Raw genomic sequence first — 16,805 nt, forward strand, 5'->3', positions numbered from 1 at the left:
ATCAGTAGGATGTGCACAGAGAATTTGACCTTTCTACATATGTAAAGCACAAGGGGGTACTTTTTATAGTTGAAAAATTGCCTATAGAAAGCATCTCCCATCGGTCACTAACTGTTAATCATAAAATGGCAATGATACAATTATACTTTTATACAAATACAATATACCAAAATTTGGATTTTTCATTATTGGCACCAAGTATACATTGTGACTGTGCTCCCATCAGTAACTCTGCAGTAACTTTCTTGTAAACTTCTCACTTTGGGATATAACCCCTGTTTACTACAACTCCTACATGCTCTATAGAACTTTGTGAAAGAAATGCTACTCTGAACATGCTGGGTCAGCTATCAAGGCTAACGAAGAATATTGTTCATGTATGGAGTGGGTTGTAAATTACCATTCTTAATATAAACCAGTCCTTCAAGTAATTGGAGAAATTTGATGAATGAGCCCCATATCAACATGAATTTATTGTCAATGAAGAGCCACCGTCTAATGATGGTGCTTTCATTTTGCTAGACACACACAGATATGCAGTGTTAAGCTCTGACAACTGTCTTTTTGTTTTGTATACATATATGGGCATTTATATTGCCACACAGCTGGTACCATAAACAATATGGGATATACCGAGCGCGGGCTTATTGCCAAGCAGCTGGTACCATATACAATATGGGATATACCGAGCGCGGGCTTATTGCCAAGCAGCTGGTACCATATACAATATGGGATATACCGAGTGCGGGCTTATTGGCAAGCAGCTGGTACCGTATACAATATGGGATATACCGAGCGCAGGCTTATTGCCAAGCAGCTGGTACCATATACAATATGGGATATACCGAGCGCGGGCTTATTGCCAAGCAGCTGGTACCATATACAATATGGGATATACCGAGTGCGGGCTTATTGCCAAGCAGCTGGTACCATATACAATATGGGATATACCGAGCGCGGGCTTATTGCCAAGCAGCTGGTACCATCAGGGCTGGATTAAGGGAATGGAGGCCCCTGGGCTAAGGGGCCCTCCATTCCCCGCGAGGCCCCCAATGTGAGCCGTCCGCCGCCCCCCACCCCCCGCGAGGACCCCCCCAAGCACTTACCTGTCAGTGCAGTCCTCCGTCCCGGCGCGCTGTAAGCTCCTTACTGAGGAGATCTCGCGAGAGTTCATGAACTCTCGCGAGATATCCTCAGTAAGCAGACTACAGCGCGCCGGGATGGAGGACTGCACTTACAGTACTCAGCAGCATCGATCGGGCCGGGGGCGCCCCCTCCCCCGACCGATCAATAATGCTGCTGAGGAGTTTGAAGGGCCCCCTGGATGCCCGAGGCCCCTGGGCTATAGCCCAGTTAGACCTCGGGTTAATCCGGCCCTGGGTACCATATACAATATGGGATATACCGAGTGCGGGCTTATTGGCAAGCAGCTGGTACCATATACAATATGGGATATACCGAGTGCGGGCTTATTGCCATGCAACTGGTACAATATATAATTTGGGATATACCAAACGCAGGCTTCTTGTAATGCAGCTGGTACCATATATAATGTGGGATATACCGAGCGCAGGCTTATTTTCTCTCTGGTCTTGTTACAAAATATTGCCTTATTGTCATAGCAGCGGTCCATCAAGCACTAACATCTGTCTTCTTGCACCATATAATGTTAGTGAATGATGTGGAAACAGATGGGAGGGAAATTACCCCATTTATAGGTTTCTATATCCCAGGGTGGTATTGCCGTGGTCACCCATGAAAATATCTAAAAAAAATCCTACTGAAACTTGAGCTAATGGCATGTTAAAATGATCTGTGAAATGTTGAGAATATACCCAAAAGGTGAACCATAGATTTACTAATGGGTGGTTTGCTCAAACCACCGGTTTTTGTCTATTTTCCGGGCGGTTTTAAAATTACTGGATTTGCTAAAGCCCAAACCACCATTAAAACAGCCAGAATTGACATTTTTCAAAACCAACACTTTACAAACCGCCATCCCGATTTTAACAATGGTGAACATATAGACCACCAGATTTACTAAGCTGGGGTCTTCAAAACCGCCTCCAAACAGCAAGGGCCGTCTCTTCCATTGGGCATGATGGGCAGGTGCTCGGGGGCCCTGCAAGCAAGGGGGGCCCGTCCGAATCCCCCCCCCCAAAAAAAAAAAATATATTTTTTTTTAAATACTTACCTTGCGGTCACATCAGCGGTGATCCAGCTCCCTCCCTGGTCCCCTCTTCCGTGCTGTGCTCGCAGTGAATGCTGGGCATGATGTCACGCCCAGCATTCACTGCAACTACAGCGCGGAAGACGGCAGAAGAGACTGAGCGGCGCGGAAAAAACAAGAGGATCGGAATTAAGGTAAGTTAAGGGGGCCCCTATATATATAATCACGTTTTTTTTTACATACATATATATTTTTTTTAAACACACACACACACTATTTATATATATATAAAAATATATATATATATATATATATATATATATTTTTTTTTTTTTTTTTTTTTAGGGGCCCGGTACACTGCATTGCCCGGGGGGCCCATAAAGTAGTTAAGGTGGCCCTGTAAACAGCCATCCAAATGGGAAAAATGAAAAAGGTGGTTGCGAGTGACAAAGATTGCTCAAACTGCTGTTTGAGCCACATCGCCTTTCATTTTAAATTGAGGCCTCAACCCGCCCTATAATAAATTGGACCACAAAACCGCCGGCGAGGGGTGTCGACTTCAAACCGTCACCAAACTCGATTCTTAGTAAATCTAGCCCTTAGTGTCTTTTTTATTTGTCATTTTTGTCTCGTTGCTGTTTTATTATATTTAGATGTAAGAAGCCATGTATTTATCCCATGCATTCTAGAATTACTTTATTATATGAGACGCCACCACAACTGCTGGGAGACTTTTCCATGGATCTGCCACCCTTTAGGTAAAAAGAAAGATCTTTATTATGTTGCCTTTAAATCTTCCTCCAATTCCAATGAGTGTCCTTTATCCTAAAAATCTTGCAAATTATTTTATTGAGACATAATGTTTCAAATGCCTTGCTAAAATCTCAAAAAGCTATGTCCACTATTCGACCCTTATAATTACAGAGTAAACAAAAAAACACGCTGGAACTTGTAACGATAGATAGATAGATAGATAGATAGATAGATAGATAGATAGATAGATAGATAGATAGAGAGATAGATATAAGATAGAAAGGTAGATAGATAGGAAATAGATAGTGATAGATACAGTAGATAGATAGATAGATAGAGAGATAGATAGAGAGATAGATATAATATAGAAAGGTAGATAGATTGGAAATAGATAGTGATAGATACAGTATATAGATATATAGATAGATAGATAGATAGATATAAGATAGAAAGGTAGATAGATAGGAAATAGATAGTGATAGATACAGTATATAGATATATAGATAGATAGATAGATAGATAGATAGATAGATAGATAGATAGATAGATAGATAGATAGATATAAGATAGAAAGGTAGATAGATAGGAAATAGATAGTGATAGATACAGTATATAGATATATAGATAGATAGATAGATAGATAGATAGATAGATAGATAGATAGATAGATAGATATAAGATAGAAAGGTAGATAGATAGGAAATAGATAGTGATAGATACAGTATATAGATAGATAGATAGATAGATAGATAGATAGATAGATAGATAGATAGATAGAGAGATAGATATAAGATAGAAAGGTAGATAGATAGGAAATAGATAGTGATAGATACAGTATATAGATATATAGATAGATAGATAGATAGATAGATAGATAGATAGATAGATAGATAGATAGAGAGATATATATAAGATAGAAAGGTAGATAGATAGGAAACAGATAGTGATAGATACAGTATATAGATATATAGATAGATAGATAGATAGATAGATAGATAGATAGATAGATAGATAGATATAAGATAGAAAGGTAGATAGATAGGAAATAGATAGTGATAGATACAGTATATAGATAGATAGATAGATAGATAGATAGATAGATAGATAGATAGATAGATAGATAGATAGATAGATAGAGAGATAGATATAAGATAGAAAGGTAGATAGATAGGAAATAGATAGTGATAGATACAGTATATAGATATATAGATAGATAGATAGATAGATAGATAGATAGATAGATAGATAGATAGATAGATAGAGAGATATATATAAGATAGAAAGGTAGATAGATAGGAAACAGATAGTGATAGATACAGTATATAGATAGATAGATAGATAGATAGATAGATAGATAGATAGATAGATAGATAGATATCATTACGAAGAAGAATGTGAGCTTTAATTTCCTCTACACAGCAAGAAGTCAGTATAAAAAATACAATGGGTGGAGCTTATTTTATTGTCTATCATTGTAAACATATGTTGGTTAATGTTTATGATATGAAACTTGTGAGTCTTAAAAATTTACAGTGAATGCTTTCAAAAGATGATCATTATCACAATTGAAATGTTTACCAACACATGTTGAAGTTTAAAATTTGTGTTCATATTGATAATAATAAATAGCTTACAACACTTGTAATCTTAATAAAAATATGTCACAACAATCAATATAATATAAAAATATTTTATAATGCTAGATGGTTACAGTACGCACAAAAACAAGATTACTGTACACTATTAATTAAAAAAGAATAAAGGAGTATAAAATTCACTTAACTAATATTCTAAGCTGTACAAGCAAATACATTCTTATAATAAAAAAAATAATAAAGTATGGATTCTTATCGTTCAAATAAGTATTCTATTATTTAAATACAGTAAAGAGGATGCGATTTATAATACAGATTATATCTAATGAACATAACAAGTGCATAGAAAATAAAAAAATCATATAATTGTATAGAATGAACTTACCTGGTGCTCTGGTTTCCTCCCAAACTCCAAAAACATACTAGTAGACTAATATGCTGCTTTTAATTGCCCTTAGTCTCTCTCAGTCTGTGTGTATGTTAAGGTATTTAGATTGTAAGCTTTAATGAGGCAGGGACTGATGTGGGGAGTTCTCTGTACAGCGCTGTAGAATTAGTAGTGCCATATAAACAAAATAGATGAGGATGATGATATATATATTAGTTTAACATGGTTTATTGACTCCCATTTCTATCTCTAATGAATGACATTAAATCTACATCTAACAGTAACATTGTACATTGCTTCTTTCATGACTCTTTTCACCTCTTGGTTCCTCAGGCTGTATATAAGTGGATTCAGCATTGGTGTCAATACTGAGTAGAAAACAGCAGCTATCTTGTCTTGTTTTTCTAAGACATTGGAGGGAGAGCGTAGATAAGTAAAGAAAACGGACACATAGAAGATGGTGACACACAAGAGATGGGAAGAGCATGTACTGAAGGCTTTCTGTCTGCCCTCAGCAGATTTCATCCGTAGAATGGAAGAAATTATGAAAGTATATGAGATCAGGATAGTAGTCAATGAACCTAAGCCACAAGAACCTATGAAGATAACAGTTACTATGGCACAGGGGAAACTATCTGAGCAGGACAGCTTGATCAGTGGAGGTATGTCACAATAGAAGTGGTCTATAAGGTTTGAACCACAGAACTGGAGTGTAAATATACAGCTGGTCTGCATGGGTGACTGTAGGAAGCCAATTGTGAAAGCCAAGACAACCAGATGGCAACAATTTTTCTTAGTCATTATAGAGACATAATGGAGGGGGTGACATATAGCAACAAATCGGTCATACGACATGTTTGAGAGAAGAAAAACCTCAGTACATGCCAGAGAAGCAAAGAAGAAGAACTGAAGGGCACATCCATCAAATGTGATGGTCTTCCTCATGGACAAAAGGTCAGACAACATTTTGGGAGTAATAACTGATGAGTAGAGAAGGTCCACCAGAGAGAGGTAACTCAGGAAGAAGTACATCGGAGTGTGGAGGTTGGAGGTGTTATGGACAACAGTCATCATGCCGATGTTTCCCACTATGGTCACCAAGTAAACATGTAAGAAGAATATGAAGAGGAATTGAGCAAGTTCTCTGTTGTCAGTAAGTCCAGAAAACACAAACACTGTCACTTGTGTTTTGTTTATGACGTCCATTGAGATCTCTCTGTAGTGCTGAAATAAATATTTATTTAAAATTTCAAATATTTTCGATGTTAAAGAAAGTTTCAAAATTTGCAATGCAGTAAAAAGAAAGAAATGCACAATACACTCTGCAATATGTGATTGTGTATAGGGGCATGAACTTCACCACAGTGTGTCATCAATATATATATATATATATATATATATATATATATATATATATATATATATATATATATATATAATCAATTTACCTTGTCTTTAATAATACATTCTTCGATTAAACAGAATAAGCTACAATACATAGTCATGTTGCATTACTTTAATCTATTGCATCAACATTCAAATACTTTTCATCTCACAAGTCATCTACAACTAGAGAGACTTTACAGCTACCATCTAGCTATGGCTTACCTAAGGTGCAAAATCTAATGAGCATCCGGTCATTTTGAGTAACCGTTGCAAGGAAGTTATGGGCTTTTGCAATGAGATTTTCACCGGTGGTGTCCCCAAGACTAGCTTTAGTAGGCAGCAGATGTCACAGGGCAGACTAAGGAACAACTGGAAGAAGACACAGCAGGCACAGGTCAGGCACAGGTTATTGGTCACAACAGATAACACAGGTGCAGGCTCAAAATTCAAGCCAAGGCAAAATAAAAAATGCAGCCAACCTCTACAATAAAATGTATGTGCTAATGCATTTTGGGCTGCACGTCCACTCTCCACTCTCAGAACATGCCTTGCAACTTAGAGGTTCTCTCAAGAGACATGCTGTGAAAATGTCTGACTGTCACATCAAGGTGCCATCGTCTTATAACTGCCCTGACATTAAATTAGAAATTTTACATTTTTCTCCTAAAATACAGTTTAGTTTAATAATTTATTTTGTTTTTCTGTTAGTTATAAGGAGTGAGGGGATATTGAGACTGTGCTTTAATACACGTGGCTTTTATATGTGTTTAAAGCTTTCATTTAAATTTTGCAATGACCTAAAAATGCTCTTTTCCTTTGAAGTGTAACTGGAAGGTAAAAATGACATCTTTATGGAACACGATTCAATCTCTGCCAGCTCTGAGTTAGTGCAAAGTGCAGGTTCTTGTATAGAAATTATAGCAGTGTTCCCTTCCACACAGCAAGGAATGTCGGTAAAATACAACCTCTCGTTTCTTTATATTATGTAAGAAACCTTGTTCCACAAGCTAAAATAAAGCATTTGAATTGCTCTGCTAACCTAGGCATAGCGATACACATTTTGTAAGAAATTCACTCACTGCGCCCAACTTCTCCTATCGGCCAGTTCAAATTCCTCTGCAAACACCGTCATCTTATTGGTTCTCTTTGTCTCTTTACATGTTTATATAGGCTGTCAAGTGAGAATAAAGGACCTTCAAAGATTTGACAAATGATAATTTATTCTACATTCAATTCCAGGAACTTTCACCCCACCATGTCAAATAATTGTTCAATATCCAGAACTGGTACATATACCATATGGTATATAATGGTAGATATATCAAACCTGCTCAAAAGGAAAGGTGGAGGTGTAGCCTGTAGCAGCCAATCAGATTCTAGCTATCATCTTATAGAATGTATTACATAAATAACAGCCAAAATCTGACTGGCTGCTACAGGCAACACCTCTACTTATTCTTTTTATAAGGTGTAATAAATCTACCCCTTGGTCCTATATTATGTTTAGAGCAATTTTATATAGTCCATAGCTTGCCTCCTGGGGATGAACTCTGACTGGTAAGGGTAGATGAATGTGGTCAGTAATGTAGCCAAAACTTTACCTGATTCTATCAAGATTGTTGGCTTTATAGCATTTAAGAACTTTGATCCTCCTGCGTGAGGGGTCATTTAATTGCTCCAAAGCAATTTCTCACATTCTTTGTCATGCTTTGTGATGATATTTTGAACAAGTGTACATAAAAGTGTGTTCGTTTATTATAAATATTCATTTATGTTTCTCACTTTGTTAAGTGTACTCAATAGTCAGTGCCTCAATTATGTAATGTAATGTATTAAAGTTATCGGTTCTGCTTAATTTGCGATACATTATTTTTAACAGAACTATGTCAAGTCCAAATGAGAAGATCTGCGAGGCAGTAACGATATATCATTATTGAGGAATACCTGTTATACATTAAAATTTGGTGACATGTCATTCAGTTTTCTATAGATATTCACCTCTATAGATCTTCCAAGTAGGACTTTGTTGCACCATTGAAATAAGTTGTGTGATAAATGAATCTCAGGAGATTGTTTCTACAAAATCTAATTCCCCATCACTAGAGACCCAGTGACAATCTTATTACTGGACAAACTTGTCCTTTATTCAGTAGCAACATCCTCCACATGGTTTTTAATATTACTCTTTAACACAAAGTATTTGGTTTACAAATACAATGATTGGACCAAGATTTGTTGGCTTTCATCAGAAAGGCACCTGTTTGTTTGACTGAATGTTCTATTAGAAGGAACATTTATAAAGTATTTATTATCACTTTCATTGAAACTTGAAGTCCACCAAATTGACTTTTAGCAGTAGGTGTGTAAGTAGGTTTATGCCTCAGTCAATAATTGTCTGCAAACATTTGGCAGTAGGGAACACAGATATAAAACTCGTCTCACTTTCATGTTTTTCTCCTTGATGTTATTAATATCTGAAAATACCTGAAAATGAATATATGAAAGTTTGAAGACAGAGTGAGAATTTGAACTTCCAAAATTCTCTAAAAAACTTATAACCATTCTAATTAAATGACACATTCATTTTCATCATCAGCTTTTTATATAGCACCACTAATTCCGCAGCGCTGTACAGAGAACTCAAATCAGTCCGTGCCCCATTGGAGCTTATAGTCTAAACTCCCTAACATTCACACACACATAGACCGAGAGAGGCTAAGGTCAATTTTGATAGCAGCCAATTAACCTACTAGTATGTTTTAGGAGTGTGGGAAGAAATTCACACAACACGGAGAGAACATACAAACTCCTCACAGATAAGGCCCTGCTCGGGAATTGAACTCATGACCCTAGTGCTGTGAGGCAGAAGTGCTAACCAGTAAGTCATTGTGCTTAGAGCTTAGATCAATATAACTTGATGGTATTGAGGCTTTACAAAATGTTTGAAAATATAAACTAAGACTAAATTGAGCAGAAAAAAATATCATAGATGGCAAAATAAATTTCAGGGAGATAGAAGAGATTATTATAATGGGAAGCTCTTCAAATGGGAAAAGGAAATCCTACGACAAAATATGATACATACAGAACATCGATAATTCACTTCATTACATTGCTTCCGTTTTAGAATACTCATGATGTGAAAGTGGAACTAAAAGATTAATAAAAGAAAATGCTCAATTAGCTCATCTTTCTAAAGGTTTTTTTACATATCCACCTCGTAATCTTGGGAGAGAACACAGGAGGCACTAAAGGAGAAAACATATTCTTAATCGAAATTAAGGGTTATAAATTAGAAGATACAATTTTTACTGAAGCAAAATATAGACAAAAAAACAATTTCTTTCTCTTATTCTTTACTCCCACCCAAGATTTCTAGAGGGAAAAATCAATGTGGGCAGCACAGTGGTGTAGTGGTTAGCACTTCTGCCTTACCGCACTGGGGTCATGGGTTCAATTCCCGACCATGACCTTATATGTGAGGAGTTTGTATATTCTCCCCGTGTTTGCGTAGGTTTCCTCCGGGTGCTCCGGTTTCCTCCCACACTCCAAAAACATACTGGTAGGTAAATTGGTTGCTAACAAATTGACCCTAGTCTGTGTGTATGTGTGTGTATATTAGGGAATATAGACTGTAAGCCTCAATGGGGCGGGGACTGATGTGAGTGAGTTCTCTGTACAGCGCTGTGGAATTAGTGGCGCTATATAAATAAATGGTGATGATGATGATGATGTGTTCTCATGAAAATTACTAGTATCTAAATATCGCTCCATGTAGGAAAAAAACATGTCTTTACTCTTCAACCTTAGAAGAACTCTCAGCAGAAAGTTTTATTGATGATTCAGCTATCAACTATTGATGATGAATCATCACTTTGAACATCTGCAAAAAACATGAGGAGCTGTAGCTGCGAATGTTATAAATGAACTTTAGTTAATCATTGTATCTTTCTGTGTTTACATTATAGCATCATGTACCAGACATGGGATATAGTGATATTTGCCACATGATGCAATGTGTCACCTTCACAGACAATGTAACATTCGATTTCAGTAGGGATAAGATTGTTTATATAACACAAAATGGAAGTTTTGTTGCTTATGTCAGAAAAATAATTTGTCTTTCAAAGTGTTTAATCATTGCAAGATTTAGTTTAGTGTGGGTTCTCTGCAGTAACAGCCTTGAAATTTAGACTGTCCCACAAGGTTATGAGATTCTTATTAGTAGAGTTGTTTCTTAGTAACACTTTAGACAAAAGATGTATAATTGTGTGAATTTTATTGGTAAAGAGTTTGCGCTGTATTTTACATGGTTACAATGTATGTATAAGGATTAATCCAATTAATAGACAATATGCTAATACGTTCATCTGTTATAGCCTATAGCAAAATTATATAATAAGATATTAGCGTTTCATTGTCAGTTAACACCTGTTATGATAATGGAGTAGTTTAGACTTTATTATTCTTTGTAAAACTTTTTCTGGGCTTCACACGACTTTGAACTGCGAGCTCTGTATTTACAGATAATAAAAGCATCTCGATAAGACTTTATCTATTTTTAATAAATTATTCTATAATTTTGTGTTCTCAAAATTGTTCAGTAACTCAAATGTAGTAATATAATAATTCCCGTAATAATAGTAAAATCCATTTAAAAATGACCAGGACAACCAAGCTTGGGTCTCAGGCCTGGGGTCCTGGTTCTAGTAATGCCCCTGTATTTCAGTCATCAGTTTCTTGTATTTGTATAAAATGATAAATAAATTGATACCTTTGGTAAGAGAAGTATATTGGTCTCTGATCTGTCTGCATATAAATGTCTGACATACGGGATCCACAGGGCTTCTCACTGCTGAGGCTGATAATTCTTCTTTATATTAAACTCAGTGACCCAGGAGTACAATAAGCTTCTGCCCCAGAGCACATATCACTAATTATAGTAAATTGGAATCAAACCAATAAATGTTCCTGTATTTGGTGGATTTATTTATCCCTGAATTAATCAATACTGCTAAAATTCTATTTGTTTTATTACTTTACTTATGTTATGGATTGTGTATGCTTGTGTCAACATTGTTATTAATTAAGATTGTGCAAATCTACACTAAAACCATAGTAACCAATCAGACATTTTCTTTCATGGTCCAACTTGCACCAGTCAGATAAATTCTAATAAAGTTAAATTATAGAAATGCAAAAGCATCTAATTGTCTACCAAGCAAATTTACAAGTGTATTTCTGGTTTTTGGAACTGCCCCTGATCAATCGGCACCTGCAAACAGTAATAACATCACATCAAGTCCGGTCTATTAACTCAGTAAGACCAATAAATTAAGTCCAATACTGTAGGACTACTACATCGAGTCTAGGCTAATAATTCTGTAGGGCCACTACATTAGGCCCACCTTACTAACCTTATAGGGCCAATAAATAAAGTCCATCCTACTAACGTGGTAGAACACTACATCAAGCCCAAACTACTATCTATGTAGGACCACTGTATTAACCCTGTAGGACCAGTACATCAAATCCAGCCTAATAATACTATAGGACTGCTAAAGCAAGTCCAGCCTAATAATACTGAAGGACTACTACACCAAGTCCAGCCTAATAATACTGTAGGACTACTTCATCAAGTCCAATCTAATAACCCTATAGGACCACTACATCAGGTCCAGGTTAATAATACTGTAGGACTACTACATCAAGTCCAGTCTAATAACCCTATACGGCTACTACGTCAGGTACAGCCCAATAATACTGTTGAACCACTGCCAGCATTAGTTACAATGTTTCCATTTTCTCCGAAAGTACTGTTTGGTATAGCCTAGTTTATTACTTAAATTAATCATGCACAAAAGTGGAGTTTTCTTTACTACATGTGGTACTTTTGTGTGTTTTTATTACGCTGTTAGCAATGTACCCAAATATGCTAATTTTCTTATAAAGTGCATCTGGAAGGTCCCCAAGACATATCATTGAAAATATAGAATAATTTCTGATCAGCAACTCCTTAATATCCATACACACTTAAATCCTTTTTTTGCATGGAGAAAATTGCTGTGTGGCCCCTTTCACAGCATCAAATGACACACTAAGTACATGTTCTTTACCTACTACAAATATAGAAAAAACACTATTACAAATACAGACAACATTAAACTTACACTCTGGCACAAATTTTTTGATTCAAAATGATCTATTCCAGAGTATAAAAAAAATTTAATTGGTACTTATTTTAAATATGATGTTAATTATAAGGGCAATATGAGATCAGGTGGTGACTCACACACAGACACACACACAGACAGGCAGACAGACAGACAGACACAGACTAGGGTCAATTTGTTTTCAGCCAATTAACCTACCAGTATGTTTTAGGAGTGTGGGAGGAAACCAGAGCACCCGGAGGAAACCCACGCAAACACGGGGAGAACATACAAACTCCTCACAGATAAGGCCATGGTCGGAAATAAAGGGGGGAGAAATTACCCCATTTATAGGTTTGTATTATTATTATTATTATTATTAATTTTTATTTATAGGGCGCCACAAAGTGTCCGTAGCGCCGTACAAGGACAAACAATGGTACAGTACAAGGTGAAACAGCACAGTACAAGTAACAGTAAGCACTATAACTCTTGGGGCTCAGGCACAGCATGAAAGAGAGGGAGGGAGGGGAAAAGTGAGTATAGGCAGGTAACTATGGCCCAAGAGGGTGGGCACGGATGACAGGTTGAGAGTCACTGAGGGGAGCGGAGAGAAGCGAGAGGAGACAGAGGGCAGAGGGACTGAGAGGAGGTGAGCTGAGTAGCTGGAGAGCGCAGTTAAAAGTGATGGAAACAGAAGGTAGGAGAGCCCTGCTCAAAGGAGCGAACAATCTAAAGGGAGGGGAAGACAGACAGACACATGGATGAGACGGAGAGACGGGAGAAACGGAGACGGAGTCGAGGAAGGGGGAGAAGGGAAGAAGGGATAAGAAAGAGAGGTAGCCGACCGATGGGAGTTTAGGCATGAGACTGGAAGGCTTTAATATATATCTTTTGTATCTATAGGCTTTGTATATCCCGGTTTGGTATTGGCGTGGTCACCCATGAACATATTTAATTAAAAATCCTACTGAAACTTGAGGTAATGGCATGTTAAAATGATCACTGAAATGTTAAGAACATACCCAAAAGGTGAACCATAATTTTTTTCTGCATTAGGGCTAATTTTACTTAAGGGTGGTCTGCTCAAACCACTGGTTTTGGCTAGTTTTCCTGCGGTTTTGAAACTGCTGGATTCTCTAAAGCCCAAACCGTCATTAAAACAGACAGAATTGAGATTTTTCAAAACCAACACTAAGTGAACAACCATCCCGATTGTAACAATGATGAACATACAAACCACCACATTAATAAGCTGGGGGTTTTCAAAACCGCCACAAAACAGCCATCCAAATGGCCAAAATGAAAGAGGTGGTTGTGAGTGGTGTGTCAGGCGCCGCTTGGCGCCCGCCCGCCCGTCTGCATAGCACGTCTGGTTGCCTAGCAACCAGACGCGTCACTTCCCCTTCCGCCGGCCGGCCAGCTACTGACTTGAAAGCGTTCCCGTTGCTAGGCAACGGGACGCTGCATGAAGATAGCGCTACGGCGCTAAGGAATGACTAGCGCTACGGCGCTGGAGTATGACAGCACTACTAGTGCTGAGGGCATTGGCTAGCAGCACTATTTTAGCCTCTCTGACCCCACTTCCTGTGCCAGAGTTTCAGGTCCTTTCCTGTCCTCCAGCGTTCCAGTGTTCCTGTGATTATCTGTTTCCTGACCCTTTCCTTCCTCCAGTTTATTGCCGTTTGCCTGTGACCATTGTGACCCGGATTGCCTTTACTACCCTTTTGGATCTCCCTTTTGTACCTCGCTGTCAGAACGTTATCGACCCGGCTTGACTCACTACCCCTTCGGATTCTCCTTGTGTACCTGCATTGCCCGCACCGTTGCCGACCCGGCCTGTCTGACATTCCTCTCGTACTTCGCTATCTGACTCGTGGAAGGACCGAGACCTGCGTGTTTCCTGCAGCTAAGCCCATACCTCCTTGCGGGGGTCCCTGGTGAACACCAGGGGCACGTTAGACTCCGCACCTTCCTCCGAGTAGTGCCAACGATAGCAGGTACGCTATACTAGTCGTGACATGGTGAGATTGCTTAAACATGCTGTTTCAGCTATTTTGCCAGTCAGAACATAAGGGAAAGCACTAATGACATTTAAATTATTTGTGCAATCATTATTTATTGTTTAAGGGGCGAAATGAATTTAATATTAACTTGTGGGGAGATTTTTTGTTTTTTTAGATTTTTTTTTAAGGAAAACTATTATAGCATTAAATGTGAATATATAATAATATCAACTGAGTGTTAATGGTGGATATAATTATTTATGTTGCACAATTTGGCATTACATAGCGCCCGAATAATATAATAATTAAATACTTTTATCCCCTTAATATAATGAATTTCTTTTTCCCCCTCATAATTTAATATTTAATTCATTTTGCCCCTTAATCAATAAATAATGATTGCCCAGAAAAATTTAAATGTCTATGGTGCTTACTCTTATGTTTTGAGTGGTAAAATAGTTCAAACAGCCTGTTTGAACTATGAAGCCATTCAGAAGCAGGTATTAAAACTGTCCTATCCTTTCTTTTGGATGGCGGTTTTAACCAAACCACCGGTGGTTTAGCTTTTTCAATCCGCAACACATCGCCAGTCATTTTAAAGTGCAGCCTCAAACCAAAATATAGTAAATAAGGTGGTTTGGACCACTAAACCGCTGGTGGTGTGTGGCGATTTTAAACTCGATTCTTGTAAATCTAGCCCTTACTGTCTATTTTATTTGTCTTTTTTGACTTGTTCCTGTCTTTTTTTATATTTAGATGTAAGAAGCCATGTATTTATCCCATGCATTCTAGAATAACTTTATTATATGAGACGCCACCACAACTGCTGGGAGACTTTTCCATGGATCTGCCACCCTTTAGGTAAAAAGAAAGATCTTTGTTATGTTGCCTTTAAATCTTCCTCCAATTCCAATGAGTGTCCTTTATCCTAAAAATATGGCAAATTATTTTATTAAGACATAATGTTTCAAATGCCTTGCTAAAATCTCAAAAAGCTATGTCCACTATTCGACCCTTATAATTACAGAGTAAACAAAAAAAATCTATATTTTTTTACCATGATCTTTTACAATCTAATCAACAATACCCTGGGATTTGTAATAGATAGATAGATAGATAGATAGATAGATAGATAGATAGATAGATAGATAGATAGATAGATAGATAGATAGTCAGTCAGATAGATAGATATATAAATAGATAGATAGATAGATAGATAGATAGATAGATAGATAGATAGATAGATAGATAGATAGATAGATAGATAGAGAGATAGATAGGTAGATAGTCAAATAGAGAGATAGATAGATAGATAGATAGATAGATAGATAGATAGTCAGATAGATAGATAGATATGCGATAGATAGAAAGGTAGATAGTAGATAGATAGATATGAGATATATAGAAAGGTAGATAGATAGGAAATAGATAGAGATATGAGATAGATAGATAGATAGATAGATAGATAGATAGATAGATAGATAGATAGATAGATAGATAGCCAGATAGATAGATAGATAGATAGATAGATAGATAGATAGATAGATATGAGATAGAAAGGTAGATAGATAGAAAATAGATAGAGATATGAGATAGATAGATAGATAGACAGACAGATAGATATTAGATAGATAGAGAGATAGATAGATATGAGATATGAGATAGAAAGATAAATAGATAGTTAGATAGATAGATAGATAGATAGATAGATAGATAGATAGATAGATAGATAGATATCATTACGAAGAAGAATGTGAGCTTTACCTTCCTCTACACAGCAAGAAGTGAGTATAAAAAACATGTGTACAATGGGTGGAGCTTCTTTTATTGTCTATCATTGTAAAAATATGTTGTTTAATGTTTATGATAAGAAACTTTTCTTTTTCAAATGATGATCATTTTCACAATTGAAATATTCACCAACACATGTTGAAGTTTAAAAATGTGTCTACCAGTGATGAATACACCTGCGCATAAGGTAATTGTTATGAAACAAGGCCTTATTATTGATTTTTGCTTATATTGATAATAATAAATAGCTTACAACACTTGTAATATAAGTAAAAAAAATTCACAACAATCAATATAATATAAAAAATATTTTATAATGCTATATGGTTCCAGAACACACAAAAACACGATTACTGTACAATATTAATTAAAAAAGAATATAGGATTATAAAATTCACTTAACTGATATTCTAAGCTATATAAGTGAATATATTATTATAATAATAAAATAATAAAGATTTTGTTCTTTGCGTGCAAAAATGTATTATATTATTTAAATACAGTAAAGAGGATGTGATTTATAATACAGATTATATCTAATGAACATAACAGGTACATATAAAA

General features: G+C 36.5%; 1 protein-coding gene across 1 annotated transcript; it reads right to left on the bottom strand.

Moving 5' to 3' along the window:
• Window positions 1–5,155: 5,155 nt before the first annotated feature.
• On the bottom strand, window positions 5,156–6,112 carry LOC142150396 (olfactory receptor 5AR1-like). The gene has a single exon (XM_075205592.1). It carries the CDS (start codon window positions 6,110–6,112, stop codon window positions 5,156–5,158), a length of 957 nt encoding a protein of 318 aa, XP_075061693.1.
• Window positions 6,113–16,805: the final 10,693 nt, after the last annotated feature.

This window comes from Mixophyes fleayi, chromosome 4 (assembly GCF_038048845.1).
Source record: "Mixophyes fleayi isolate aMixFle1 chromosome 4, aMixFle1.hap1, whole genome shotgun sequence".
In the NCBI taxonomy this organism is placed as follows: Eukaryota; Metazoa; Chordata; class Amphibia; order Anura; family Limnodynastidae; genus Mixophyes; species Mixophyes fleayi.

Excerpts from the sequence above, each read along its gene's own strand:
- LOC142150396 (XM_075205592.1), bottom strand. The coding sequence starts at position 6,112 with ATGGACGTCATAAACAAAACACAAGTGACAGTGTTTGTGTTTTCTGGA.